General features: G+C 48.2%; 1 protein-coding gene across 1 annotated transcript in view; it reads right to left on the bottom strand.

The window, feature by feature from the left end:
• Positions 1-12311, bottom strand: part of itga10 (integrin, alpha 10) — a 108272-nt gene that overhangs the window by 84509 nt on the left and 11452 nt on the right. Inside the window, exons 2-7 of the mRNA XM_031787382.1 lie at positions 11058-11169; positions 10500-10609; positions 10269-10357; positions 4766-4880; positions 4349-4476; positions 3639-3787 (exon numbers count right to left, since the gene is read on the bottom strand). Of these exons, the coding sequence (XP_031643242.1) occupies positions 3639-3787; positions 4349-4476; positions 4766-4880; positions 10269-10357; positions 10500-10609; positions 11058-11169 (703 nt within the window). The remainder of the gene's footprint in view (positions 1-3638; positions 3788-4348; positions 4477-4765; positions 4881-10268; positions 10358-10499; positions 10610-11057; positions 11170-12311) is intronic.

Here is a 12311-nt window from a genome sequence, read left to right as displayed (position 1 = left end):
AAAGCACTAAATAAACTTCAGTTGGTGCTAAATACGGCTGCTAGAATCCTGACTAGAACCAAAAAATGTGATCATATTACTCCAGTGCTAGCCTCTCTACACTGGCTTCCTGTCAAAGCAAGGGCTGATTTCAAGGTTTTACTGCTAACCTACAAAGCATTACATGGGCTTGCTCCTACCTATCTCTCTGATTTGGTCCTGCCGTACATACCTACACGTACGCTGCGGTCACAAGATGCAGGCCTCCTAATTGTCCCTAGAATTTCTAAGCAAACAGCTGGAGGCAGGGCTTTCTCCTATAGAGCTCAATTTTTATGGAACGGTCTGCCTACCCATGTCAGAGATGCAAACTCGGTCTCAACCTTTAAGTCTTTACTGAAGACTCATCTCTTCAGTGGGTCATATGATTGAGTGTAGTCTGGCCCAGGAGTGGGAAGGTGAACGGAAAGGCTCTGGAGAAACGAACCGCCCTTGCTGTCTCTGCCTGCCCGGTTCCCCTCTTTCCACTGGGATTCTCTGCCTCTAACCCTATTACAGGGGCTGAGTCACTGGCTTACTGGGGCCCTCTCATGCCGTCCCTGGAAGGGGTGCGTCACCTGAGTGGGTTGATTCACTGATGTGGTCATCCTGTCTGGGTTGGCGCCCCCCCTTGGGTTGTGCCATGGCGGAGATCTTTGTGGGCTATACTCGGCCCTGTCTCAGGATGGTAAGTTGGTGGTTGAAGATATCCCTCTAGTGGTGTGGGGGCTGTGCTTTGGCAAAGTGGGTGGGGTTATATCCTTCCTGTTTGGCCCTGTCCGGGGGTGTCCTCGGATGGGTCCACAGTGTCTCCTGACCCCTCCTGTCTCAGCCTCCAGTATTTATGCTGCAGTAGTTTATGTGTCAGGGGGCTAGGGTCAGTTTGTTATATCTGGAGTACTTCTCCTGTCCTATTCGGTGTCCTATGTGAATCTAAGTGTGCGTTCTCTAATTCTCTCCTTCTCTCTCTCGGAGGACCTGAGCCCTAGGACCATGCCCCAGGATTACCTGACATGATGACTCCTTGCTGTCCCCAGTCCACCTGGCCGTGCTGCTGCTCCAGTTTCAACTGTTCTGCCTTCTTATTATTCGAACATGCTGATCATTTATGAACATTTGAACATCTTGGCCATGTTCTGTTTTAATCTCCACCCGGCACAGCCAGAAGAGGACTGGCCACCCCACATATGCTCTCTCTAATTCTCTCTTTTTTTCTCTCTCTCTCGGAGGACCTGAGCCCTAGGACCATGCCCCAGGACTACCTGACATGATGACTCCTTGCTGTCCCCAGTCCATCTGACTGTGCTGCTGCTCCAGTTTCAACTGTTCTGCCTTATTATTATACGACCATGCTGGTCATTTATGAACATTTGAACATCTTGGCCATGTTCTGTTATAATCTCCACCCGGCACAGCCAGAAGAGGACTGGCCACCCCACATAGCCTGGTTCCTCTCTAGATTTCTTCCTAGGTTTTGGCCTTTCTAGGGAGTTTTTCCTAGCCACCGTGCTTCTACACCTGCATTGCTTGCTGTTTGGGGTTTTAGGCTGGGTTTCTGTACAGCACTTTGAGATATCAGCTGATGTACGAAGGGCTATATAAATACATTTGATTTGATTTTGATTTGATTTTGATTTGTATGAGTGAGTGAGAATGAAAGCCGTGGCGTGTAGAGTACGGGTGTGTGTGAGTGAGAATGAAAGCCGTGGCGTGTAGAGTACGGGTGTGTGTGAGTGAGAATGAAAGCCGTGGCGTGTAGAGTACGGGTGTGTGTGAGTGAGAATGAAAGCCGTGGCGTGTAGAGTACGGGTGTGTGAGTGAGAATGAAAGCCGTGGTGTGTAGAGTACGGGTGTGTGTGAGTGAGAATGAAAGCCGTGGCGTGTAGAGTACGGGTGTGTGAGTGAGAATGAAAGCCGTGGCGTGTAGAGTACGGGTGTGTGTGAGTGAGAATGAAAGCCGTGGCGTGTAGAGTACGGGTGTGTGTGAGTGAGAATGAAAGCCGTGGCGTGTAGAGTACGGGTGTGTGAGTGAGAATGAAAGCCGTGGTGTGTAGAGTACGGGTGTGTGTGAGTGAGAATGAAAGCCGTGGCGTGTAGAGTACGGGTGTGTGAGTGAGAATGAAAGCCGTGGTGTGTAGAGTACGGGTGTGTGTGAGTGAGAATGAAAGCCGTGGCGTGTAGAGTACGGGTGTGTGAGTGAGAATGAAAGCCGTGGCGTGTAGAGTACGGGTGTGTGTGAGTGAGAATGAAAGCCGTGGCGTGTAGAGTACGGGTGTGTGTGAGTGAGAATGAAAGCCGTGGCGTGTAGAGTACGGGTGTGTGTGAGTGAGAATGAAAGCCGTGGCGTGTAGAGTACGGGTGTGTGTGAGTGAGAATGAAAGTCGTGGTGTGTAGAGTACGGGTGTGTGTGAGTGAGAATGAAAGTCGTGGTGTGTAGAGTACGGGTGTGTGTGAGTGAGAATGAAAGCCGTGGCGTGTAGAGTACGGGTGTGTGAGTGAGAATGAAAGCCGTGGCGTGTAGAGTACGGGTGTGTGTGAGTGAGAATGAAAGCCGTGGCGTGTAGAGTACGGGTGTGTGTGAGTGAGAATGAAAGCCGTGGCGTGTAGAGTACGGGTGTGTGTGAGTGAGAATGAAAGCCGTGGCGTGTAGAGTACGGGTGTGTGTGAGTGAGAATGAAAGCCGTGGCGTGTAGAGTACGGGTGTGTGTGAGTGAGAATGAAAGCCGTGGCGTGTAGAGTGCGGGTGTGTGTGTGTGAGAATGAAAGCCGTGGTGTGTAGAGTACGGGTGTGTGTGTGTGAGAATGAAAGCCGTGATGTGTAGAGTACGGGTGTGTGTGAGTGAGAATGAAAGCCGTGGTGTGTAGAGTACGGGTGTGTGTGATTGGGAATGAAAGCCGTGGTGTGTAGAGTACGGGTGTGTGTGATTGGGAATGAAAGCTGTGGTGTGTAGAGTACGGGTGTGTGTGAGTGAGAATGAAAGCCGTGGTGTGTAGAGTACGGGTGTGTGTGATTGGGAATGAAAGCCGTGGTGTGTAGAGTACGGGTGTGTGTGATTGGGAATGAAAGCCGTGGTGTGTAGAGTACGGGTGTGTGTGAGTGAGAATGAAAGCCGTGGTGTGTAGAGTACGGGTGTGTGTGAGTGAGAATGAAAGCCGTGGTGTGTAGAGTACGGGTGTGTGTGTGTGAGAATGAAAGCCGTGGTGTGTAGAGTACGGGTGTGTGTGAGTGAGAATGAAAGCCGTGGCGTGTAGATTACGGGTGTGTGTGTGTGAGAATGAAAGCCGTGGCGTGTAGATTACGGGTGTGTGTGTGTAGATTACAGGTGTGTGTGTGTGTAGTATGGGTGTGGTACACTATATGCGTATGAGTTTAATAAAGGAGGAATGTGATTTTCAAAGGATAACTTTTACGGTGTGAGATATCAGGTGTCCATATTAGACAGCTGTTTGTTATGTTTTGACCTATGACCCCTCTATACCCCTCAGCCTCAGCTGGATTCCATATTCCACAGAGAAGAAAAGAATAAGGGAATATTTGACATTGTTAAAGGGCAGAGTGAGTTATGATTGAGACATTGACCAGCCAATGAGAATGGCTTATGAATGATTGACAGACGTACCAGCCCATGTGGATGGCGTATGCTGTGCGTGTCTCCCGCCCCTCCTGTCGGCTGATGTTCTTAGCTGCTTCAACCACCTCCTGTGTTGTCTGGTAGTCTCTCAGTGACCACTCATGGACCGCAACCTCACCGTACTGCAAAACCCCCACCTGAACACAACCATACAAGGTCATGGTAGAAACAAAACCACACACATAATTGTGTCTGGCTGTCTTTCCAATGTAGTTGAGCATACAGTGGGATATCCAGACAGAACATGACCCCATGTTCCCCCTGTCCTCTATTGTCCCCATCTCCCTCTCCAATCCTCAACCTAAACCTCTACCCCTCTGCTACTGACCCCCTCCAAACCCCTTATTCCCACTCTCCTCTAATCTTCCCCCTCTCCCCCTCCTCTTCTCCCTTCCCTTCTCATCTCCCATCCTCCCCTAACTTCTACCCCACTGCTACTTCTTCTCCCCTCATGTTCCCCCCCCCCATGTTTAGGCTCTTGTGCCATTTCATAAGTCCATCCATTCATTCTCATCCGATTACTACGTGTTGTGTTTCAGTGTAAAGGACTGGCTTGTCTAGTTGACTGAGACTCAACCAACAGAATCCCTAGGATTTCATCACAGAAACGTACAGACGCAAACACAAACACAAACACAAACACACACACACACACCACACACCACACACCACACACACACACACACACACAATCTTACCTGCATCTGTTCTGGGCTGATATGGAACTTGCTGAGGATGTTACTGAGGAAGTTCTGGACTTCATACCAGGGATAGATACTATTGGAGCCATCCAGAACGATCACTATGTCCATGTATGTTGCACATCCTGGACAGAAAACATATTATTGGATCCATAAGGGAACGCTGAGAGTGCTAAGGACCCACATAACCCCCAAAACCCCATGAAATGAACACTACTGAGTCATTACCATTTAGCTGTGATGTGTGTGTGTGCTCGGGTTTATAAATGCAACCCACTCTTTGTGTGTGTGTGTGTGTGTGTGTGTGTGTGTGTGTGTGTGTGTGTGTGTGTGTGTGTGTGTGTGTGTGTGTGTGTGTGTGTGTGTGTGTGTGTGTGTGTGTGTGTGTGTGTGTGTGTGTGTGTGTGCAGTTACTCTGTGCTGTAGGGGCGATGGTCTCTCTAGGTTCCAGGTCGTCGCTGACAGAAGCACAAATCCCCGTACTGAAGACTGACGTACCACACTCCTGAGACCACAGGGGCGCACACGCCTGGAACACACATACACACACACACACACACACACACACACACACACGATTATTATTACTGCTTTAAGTGAACCTGTAAAGGTAACATAACATACACAAGTGTCATATGGTCCTAGCTAGCACTGATTTATTGGTGAGAGTGAGAGGCACAAGACAAGGACAGAGTTGACTTCTCCACTGGGCTGTTGGTCAGGTCTGCTACTGAACACACCAATAAACACCAGCAGTCTGAGTGAAGGGGAGGCAGACCCAGATAGAGAAAGAGGGTGGGAGACTGAGAAAGGGGGGGGGGGGTTACCGTACGACAGACCACGTATTCACCCTGCACACCCTAATTGTCAAACAAAAAAAGGCAAAGTCTTCTCATGCTTTGTTGATTTCAAAAAAGCTTTTGACTCAATTCGGCATGAGGGTCTGCTATACAAATTGATGAAGTGCTGTTTTGGGTGAAAAACATACGACATTATAAAATCCATGTACACAAACAACAAGCGTAATGTTAAAATTGGTGAAAACACACACATTTCTTTCCACAGGGCCGTGGGGTGAGACAGGGATGCAGCTTGAGCTCTTCAACATACACTACCGTTCAAATGTTTGGGGTCACTTAGAAATTTCATTGTTTTTGAAAGAAAAGCAATATTTTGTCCATTAAAATATCATAAAATTGATCCAAAATACAGTGTAGACATTGTTAGTGTTGTAAATGACTTTTGTAGCTGTAAATGGCCAATTTTTTATGGAATATCTACATAGGCGTACATTATCAGCAACCATCACTCCTGTGTTCCAATGGCACGTTGTGTTAGCTAATCCAAGTTTATAATTTTAAAAGGCTAATTGATCATTAGAAAACCCTTTTGCAATTATGTTAGAACAGCTGAAAACTGTTTTTCTGATTAAAGAAGCAATACAACTGTCCTTCTTTAGACTGGTTGAGTATCTGGAGCATCAGCATTTGTGGGTATGATTACAGGCTCAAAATGGCCAGAAACAAAGAACTTCTTTCTGAAACTCGTCAGTCTATTCTTGTTCTGAAGAATGAAGCCTATTCCATGCGAGAAATTTCCAAGAAACTGAAGATCTTGTACAACGCTATTTACTACACCCTTCACAGAACAGCGCAAACTAACCAGAATAGAAAGAGGAGTGGGAGGCCCCGGTGCACAACTGAGCAAGAGGACAAGTACTTTTTTTTTTTTTTTTTTTTTAACCTTTATTTTACTAGGCAAGTCAGTTAAGAACAAATTCTTATTTTCAATGACAGCCTAGGAACAGTGGGTTAACTGCCTGTTCAAGGGCAGAACGACAGATTTTGTACCTTGTCAGCTCGGGGATTTGAACTTGCAACCTTTGCAAAACACCAGTCTCAACGTCAACAGTGAAGAGGCGACTCCGGGATGCTGACCTTCTATGAAAAATGACTCTCAAAATCAAGAAATGAGCCGTTAAATTCTACAACCACCTAAGAGGAAGTGGTTCCCAAACCTTTGATTACAAAGCCACCACCTACAGTGAGATGTACCTGGAGAAGAGTCCCCTAAGCAAACTGGTCCTGGGGCTCTGTTCACAAACACAAACAGACCCCACAGAGCCCCAGGACAGCAACAAAATCACGAGAAAACAAAAAGATAATTACTTGATACATTGGAAAGAATCAACAAAAAAACAGAGCAAACTAGAATGCTATTTGGTCCTAAACAGAGAGTACACAGTGGCAGAATACCTGACCACTGTGACTGACACAAACTTAAGGAAAGCTTTGACTATGCACAGACTCAGTGAGCATAGCTTTGCTATTGAGAAAGGCCGCCGTATTTATTTTTTTATTTTTTTATTTTACCTTTATTTAACCAGGCAAGTCAGTTAAGAACACATTCTTATTTTCAATGACGGCCTGGGAACAGTGGGTTAACTGCCTGTTCAGGGGCAGAACGACAGATTTGTACCTTGTCAGCTCGGGGGATTGAACTCGCAACCTTCCGGTTACTAGTCCGACGCTCTAACCACTAGGCTACGCTGCTGTAGGCAGAAATGGCTCTCATGAGAAGACAGGCTATGTGCTCACTGCCCACAAAATGAGGTGGAAACTGAGCTGCACTTCCAAACCTCATGCCAAATGTATGACCATAGAGAGACATATTTCCCTCAGACTATAGAGACCCACAAAGAATTTGAAAACAACTCTAATTTTGATAAACTTCCATATCTATTGGGTGAAATACCACAGTCTGCCATCACAGCAGCAAGATGTGTGACCTGTTGCCACAAGAAAAGGGCAACCAGTGAAAAACAAACACCATCGTAAATGCATATTTAAGTTGATTTATTTTCCCTTTTGTACTTTAATTATTTGCTACAACACGGTATATAGCCATTGGAACTTTTTTTATTGTTTATTTCACTTTTGTTTATTATATATTTCACTTGCTTTGGCAATATAAACATAGGTTTCCCATACAAATAAAGCTCTTTGAAATTAAATGTAATTGAGGGAGGAGCTGAGACAAAAAGGGGAGGGACTGAGACAGAGGGGGGGACTGAGAGAGAGGGGAACTGAGAGTGAGAGAGATAGAGAGAGAAAGAGAAAGTGGGAACTGAGAGAGAGCGCGATAGAGAGAGAGAAAAAGAAAGAGAGAGAGAAAGACAGACAGAGAACCAGAGAGAGAGAGAGAGACGGGGGCCTGAGAGAGAAAGAGAGAGAGTCAGAGAGAGAGAGAGAGAAGGGAGACAGAGAGAGAGATGTGGGGAGAGGGAGAGCGAGAGAGTGAAAGAGAGATGAGGAGAACAATTGGGTATAAGCGAGGGGGGGTATGTCATGGAAAAGCATATAATTGTGGTTTGAGAACAGATTAAATGAAAGAGAGGGAGAAGAGAGAGAGTGTGAGGGATCGGGTGAAGAAGTTGTTGACATGGTGGCAGTTTTCATGAGTATTGTAGCAGAGCTGGAACGCACCAGACCAATAAAGCCATTTAATCCCAATTCAAATCAAATTAAAGTTTATTTGTCACGTGCGGTACAGTGAAATGTTTACTTACAGGCTCTAACCAATGGTGCGGAAAAAAAGGTATGTGTGTGTGTGTGTGTGTAGGTAAGTAAAGAAATAAAACAACAGTAAAAAGACATTTGAAATTAAGAGTAGCAAGGCTATATACAGACACCTGTTAGTCAGGCTTATTGAGGTAGTATGTTCATGTAGGTATCGTTAAAGTGACTATGCTAATATGATGAACAGAGAGTAGCAGAAGCGTAGAAAGAGGGGGTGGTGGGTAGTGGGACACAATGCAGATAGCCCGGCTAGCCAATGTGCGGGAGCACTGGTTGGTCGGGCCAATTTAGGTAGTATGTACATGAATGTATAGTTAAAGTGACTATGCATATATGATAAACAGAGTAGCAGCAGCGTAAAAGAGGGGTTGGGGGGGGGCACACAATGCAAATAGTCCGGGTAACCATTTGGTTACCTGTTCAGGAACCTTATGACTTGGGGGTAAAAACTGTTGAGAAGCCTTTTTGTCCTAGACTTGGCACTCCGGTACCGCTTGCTATGCGGTAAGTGAGAGAACAGTCTATGACTGGGGTGGCTGGGGTCTTTGACAATTTTTAGGGCTTTCCTCTGACACAGCCTGGTGTAGAGGTCCTGGATGGCAGGCAGCTTTGCCCCAGTGATGTACTGGGCCGTACGCACTACCCTCTGAAGTGCCTTGTGGTTGGAGGACGAGCAGTTGCCATACCAGGCAGTGATGCAACCGGTCAGGATGCTCTCGATGTTGCCGCTGTAGAACATTTTGAGGATCTCAGGACCCATGCCAAATCTTTTCAGTTTCCTGAGGGGGAATAGGCTTTGTCGTGTCCTCTTCAGGACTGTCTTGGTGTGTTTGGACCAATCTAGTTTGTTGTTGATGTGGACACCAAGGAACTTGAAGCTCTCAATCTTCTCCACTACAGCCCCGTCGATGAGAATGGGGACGTGCTCGGTCCTCCTTTTCCTGTAGTCCACAATCATCTCCTTAGTCTTGGTTACGTTGAGAGATAGGTTGTTATTCTGGCACCACCCGGCCAGGTCTCTGACCTCCTCCCTATAGGCTGTCTCGTCATTGTCGGTGATCAGGCATACCACTGTTGTGTCGTCAGCAAACTTAATAATGGTGTTGGAGTGGTGCCCGGCCATGCAGTCGTGGGTGAACAGGGAGTACAGGAGGGGACTGAGCACTCACCCCTGGGGAACTCCAGTGTTGAGGATCAGCGTGGCAGATGTGTTGCTACCCACCCTCAACACCTGGGGGCGGCCCATCAGGAAGTCCAGGATCCAGTTGCAGAGGGAGGTGTTTAGTCCCAGGATCCTTAGCTTGGTGGTGAGCTTTGAGGGTACTATGGTGTTGAACGCTGAGCTGTAGTCAATGAACAGCATTCAATTGTAGTGAATGAGGTGAGGCAGAAGAGTCACATAACAATATTGATGTCTTCAAAGCATACTGTTGATTTGGCTTTAAAACCAAAGAGAGCGGAAGGGAAAGGAGGAGTGTGGGGAGAGAGGAGAGCTAGGATAAAAGGAACAACATTCATACACACTAGGAGACAAAATAAAAATGAAAAGAGTGAAGGAGGGAGGGAGGGAGGAAAGAGAAAACATGACCCTGTCATTACCAAAGGCCCCAGCACAGCTCCAGTACAGACACAGAGACAGAGAGAGACAGAGGGAGGGATGGTGAGAGAGGGATGAGAGAAAGGAAAGAAGGAGAGGAGGGCGAGAGCTGCTATGGCTTTTGGTAGGCCTGTCATTACAAAGGGCCGGAGCTGCATTCCGATCCTGTTTTAGACCCTACCACAGGGGTTCAAATACACACACACGCAAAAACAGGGTGCGCTGGCCCTGGCATTAGTGAACTGTGTTTGACTCTGCACCTAGAGTAGCTGCAAACTGCTGGCAGACACACACACACACAGGAGTGGCTGCTTGCTGGCACAGCCACCCAGTAATTCCTCTGTAACCATAGAGATCTGGAGATACCTGGATCAGAAGACTCTGCTAGGACAACGTGGCCCAGAGTGTGTGTGTGTGTGTGTGCGCTTGAATGTATGGTAAGAAAAGCTGCCCTATAATGAGGGGGGATTCTGAACACACACAGACATGGCATCTAATGTTAATTCCTTCTAAACATGGCCACCCCCAGCTGACTCATTGAAAAGTCCATACCAAACAAACACACCACCTCCTCCTCTCACCCCCACCACATCCCTCCAGGACTGACTCAGTTCCTACAGCCATATGTAACCCACGATCAAACACATGTTGTCTGCAAGACTCAAGACCATGTTAGCCCACTGACTCAATCAATTCATCAATCAATCAGTCAACCAGTCAGCCAATGGGACAGAGAACGTACCAAGAATCCATCAGGTGAGTCTGGACTGAGGGTCATTCCTAGATGAGAGTTCTTCAGGTTTCTAGATACATTCTGTAACGTGCTCTCACCTGAGACAGAGAGGGAGGAGAAAGATGGTTAATGACATTCCCTAGAGGCTGAGCTATGGTCAGTTTAGTGTTTCTCCTCCTAATGGTTAAGATTAGGATCAGCGAAGGGTAAGCTGATCCTAGATCTCTGCTTGTCTCTCACCTAGGTAGGTTTTGGTGCAGTTGGAGCTCCTCTCCTCTCCCACGATGCATTTGTACACGTCTCCTCTCCTGGTATTGGAAGGTCCATCCCAAGGAGCACCAACCAGCATCCTGCATCACAATCACACACACAGCCAATCAGGTAAGAGAATTTTATCAATGCATCCTACTACAGATACACTAATTGATAGCCCGGCAGGTAGCCTGGAGGGCGGCGGGTAGCCTGGAGGACGGCAGGTAGCCTGGAGGACGGCGGGTAACCTGGAGGGCGGCGGGTAGCCTGGAGGGCGGCAGGTAACCTGGAGGGCGGCAGGTAGCCTGGAGGGCGGCAGATAGCCTGGAGGGCGGCAGGTAGCCTGGAGGACGGCGGGTAGCCTGGAGGGCGGCAGGTAGCCTGCCATTGAACAAGGCAGTGAACCCTAATCGCTCCGGGGTCGCCATTAATAACCTGTACACTCATACAGGTTACCCACTTGTACATGCAGTGAAACAGGACAAATATAAGCACCCCCCTTTTGACCTTTGACAAACACACACACATACAGACGTTGGTACTCACGATTTATCCCCCGCATTGTCATGCTGTAGCACAGAGAAACCAAATAGGGCCTCCTCTGGACCAGTGTAGATACGAGGTCGCTTAACATCGATGTTGAAACACTCACACAACCCTGAGGGAACATTACAACAGAGAGAAGGTTATAGAAAGAGAGGGGCTGGGGTTGTGAGGAGAGAGGGGCTGGGGTTGTGAGTTTAGTGTGGCTGGGGTTGTGAGTTTAGTGTGGCTGGGGTTGTGAGATGAGAGGGGCTGGGGTTGAAAGGAGAGAGGGGCTGGGGTTGTGAGGAGAGAGGGGCTGGGGTTGAAAGGAGAGAGGGGCTGGGGTTGTGAGTTTAGTGTGGCTGGGGTTGTGAGTTTAGTGTGGCTGTGGTTGTGGGGTGAGAGGGGCTGGGGTTGTGGGGTGAGAGGGGCTGGGGTTGTGGGGTGAGAGGGGCTGAGATTGTGAGGAGAGAGGGGGTTGAGAGGAGAGGGGGGGGTTGTAAGGAGGGAGGGGTTGTGGAAGAGAGGGGCTTGGGTTGAGAGGAGAGAGGGGCTGGGGTTGTAGGGAGGGAGGGGGTTGTGGGGAGAGAGGGGCTGGGGTTGTGAGGAGAGAGGGGCTGGGGATGTGAGGAGAGGGGGGGCTGTAGGAGGGAGGGGGTGGGGTTGTGAGGAGAGGGGGGGTTGTGAGGAGAGAGGGGCTGGGGTTGTGATGAGAGAGGGGGTCGTGAGGAGAGAGGGGGATGTGAGGGGGATGTGAGGAAAGGGGAGGTTGTGAGGAGAGAGGGGGTTGTGGGGAGAGAGGGGTTTGTTGGGGAGAGAGGGGGTTAGAAAGAGGGGGTTGGGGGTGAGGGAAATTAAGAGAGTGAAAGACAGAGGGAGCGAGAGAGTTTACATTGTTTTGGCAATGTAAACATATGTTTCCTATTCCAATGAAGCCCGTAAATTGAATTGAGATGGGGGAGGGGAGAAGAATAAACAGTGACCAAAGATGACCTTTTAAGAAAAAGGGAGTTCAGTCTATGGGGGGAAAGGAGAGAGCGAGATGTGAGAGAGGGAGGGAGAGAGGGGGGTTGTGGGTTATAAAAACTATGTAGTATAGTAGCTCCCTGTTATACCATACAAACCTGCCCTTTATACAGACACAGAGAGAGAGAGAGAGAGAGAGAGAGAGAGAGAGAGAGAGAGAGAGAAGAGAGAGAGAGAGAGAGAGAGAGAGAGAGAGAGAGAGGAGAGAGAGAGAGAGAGAGAGAGAGAGAGAGAGAGAGAGAGAGAGAG

This window comes from Oncorhynchus kisutch, linkage group LG13, assembly GCF_002021735.2.
Source record: "Oncorhynchus kisutch isolate 150728-3 linkage group LG13, Okis_V2, whole genome shotgun sequence".
Classification (NCBI taxonomy): Eukaryota; Metazoa; Chordata; class Actinopteri; order Salmoniformes; family Salmonidae; genus Oncorhynchus; species Oncorhynchus kisutch.
This window is presented reverse-complemented; position numbering and strand designations above follow the sequence as displayed.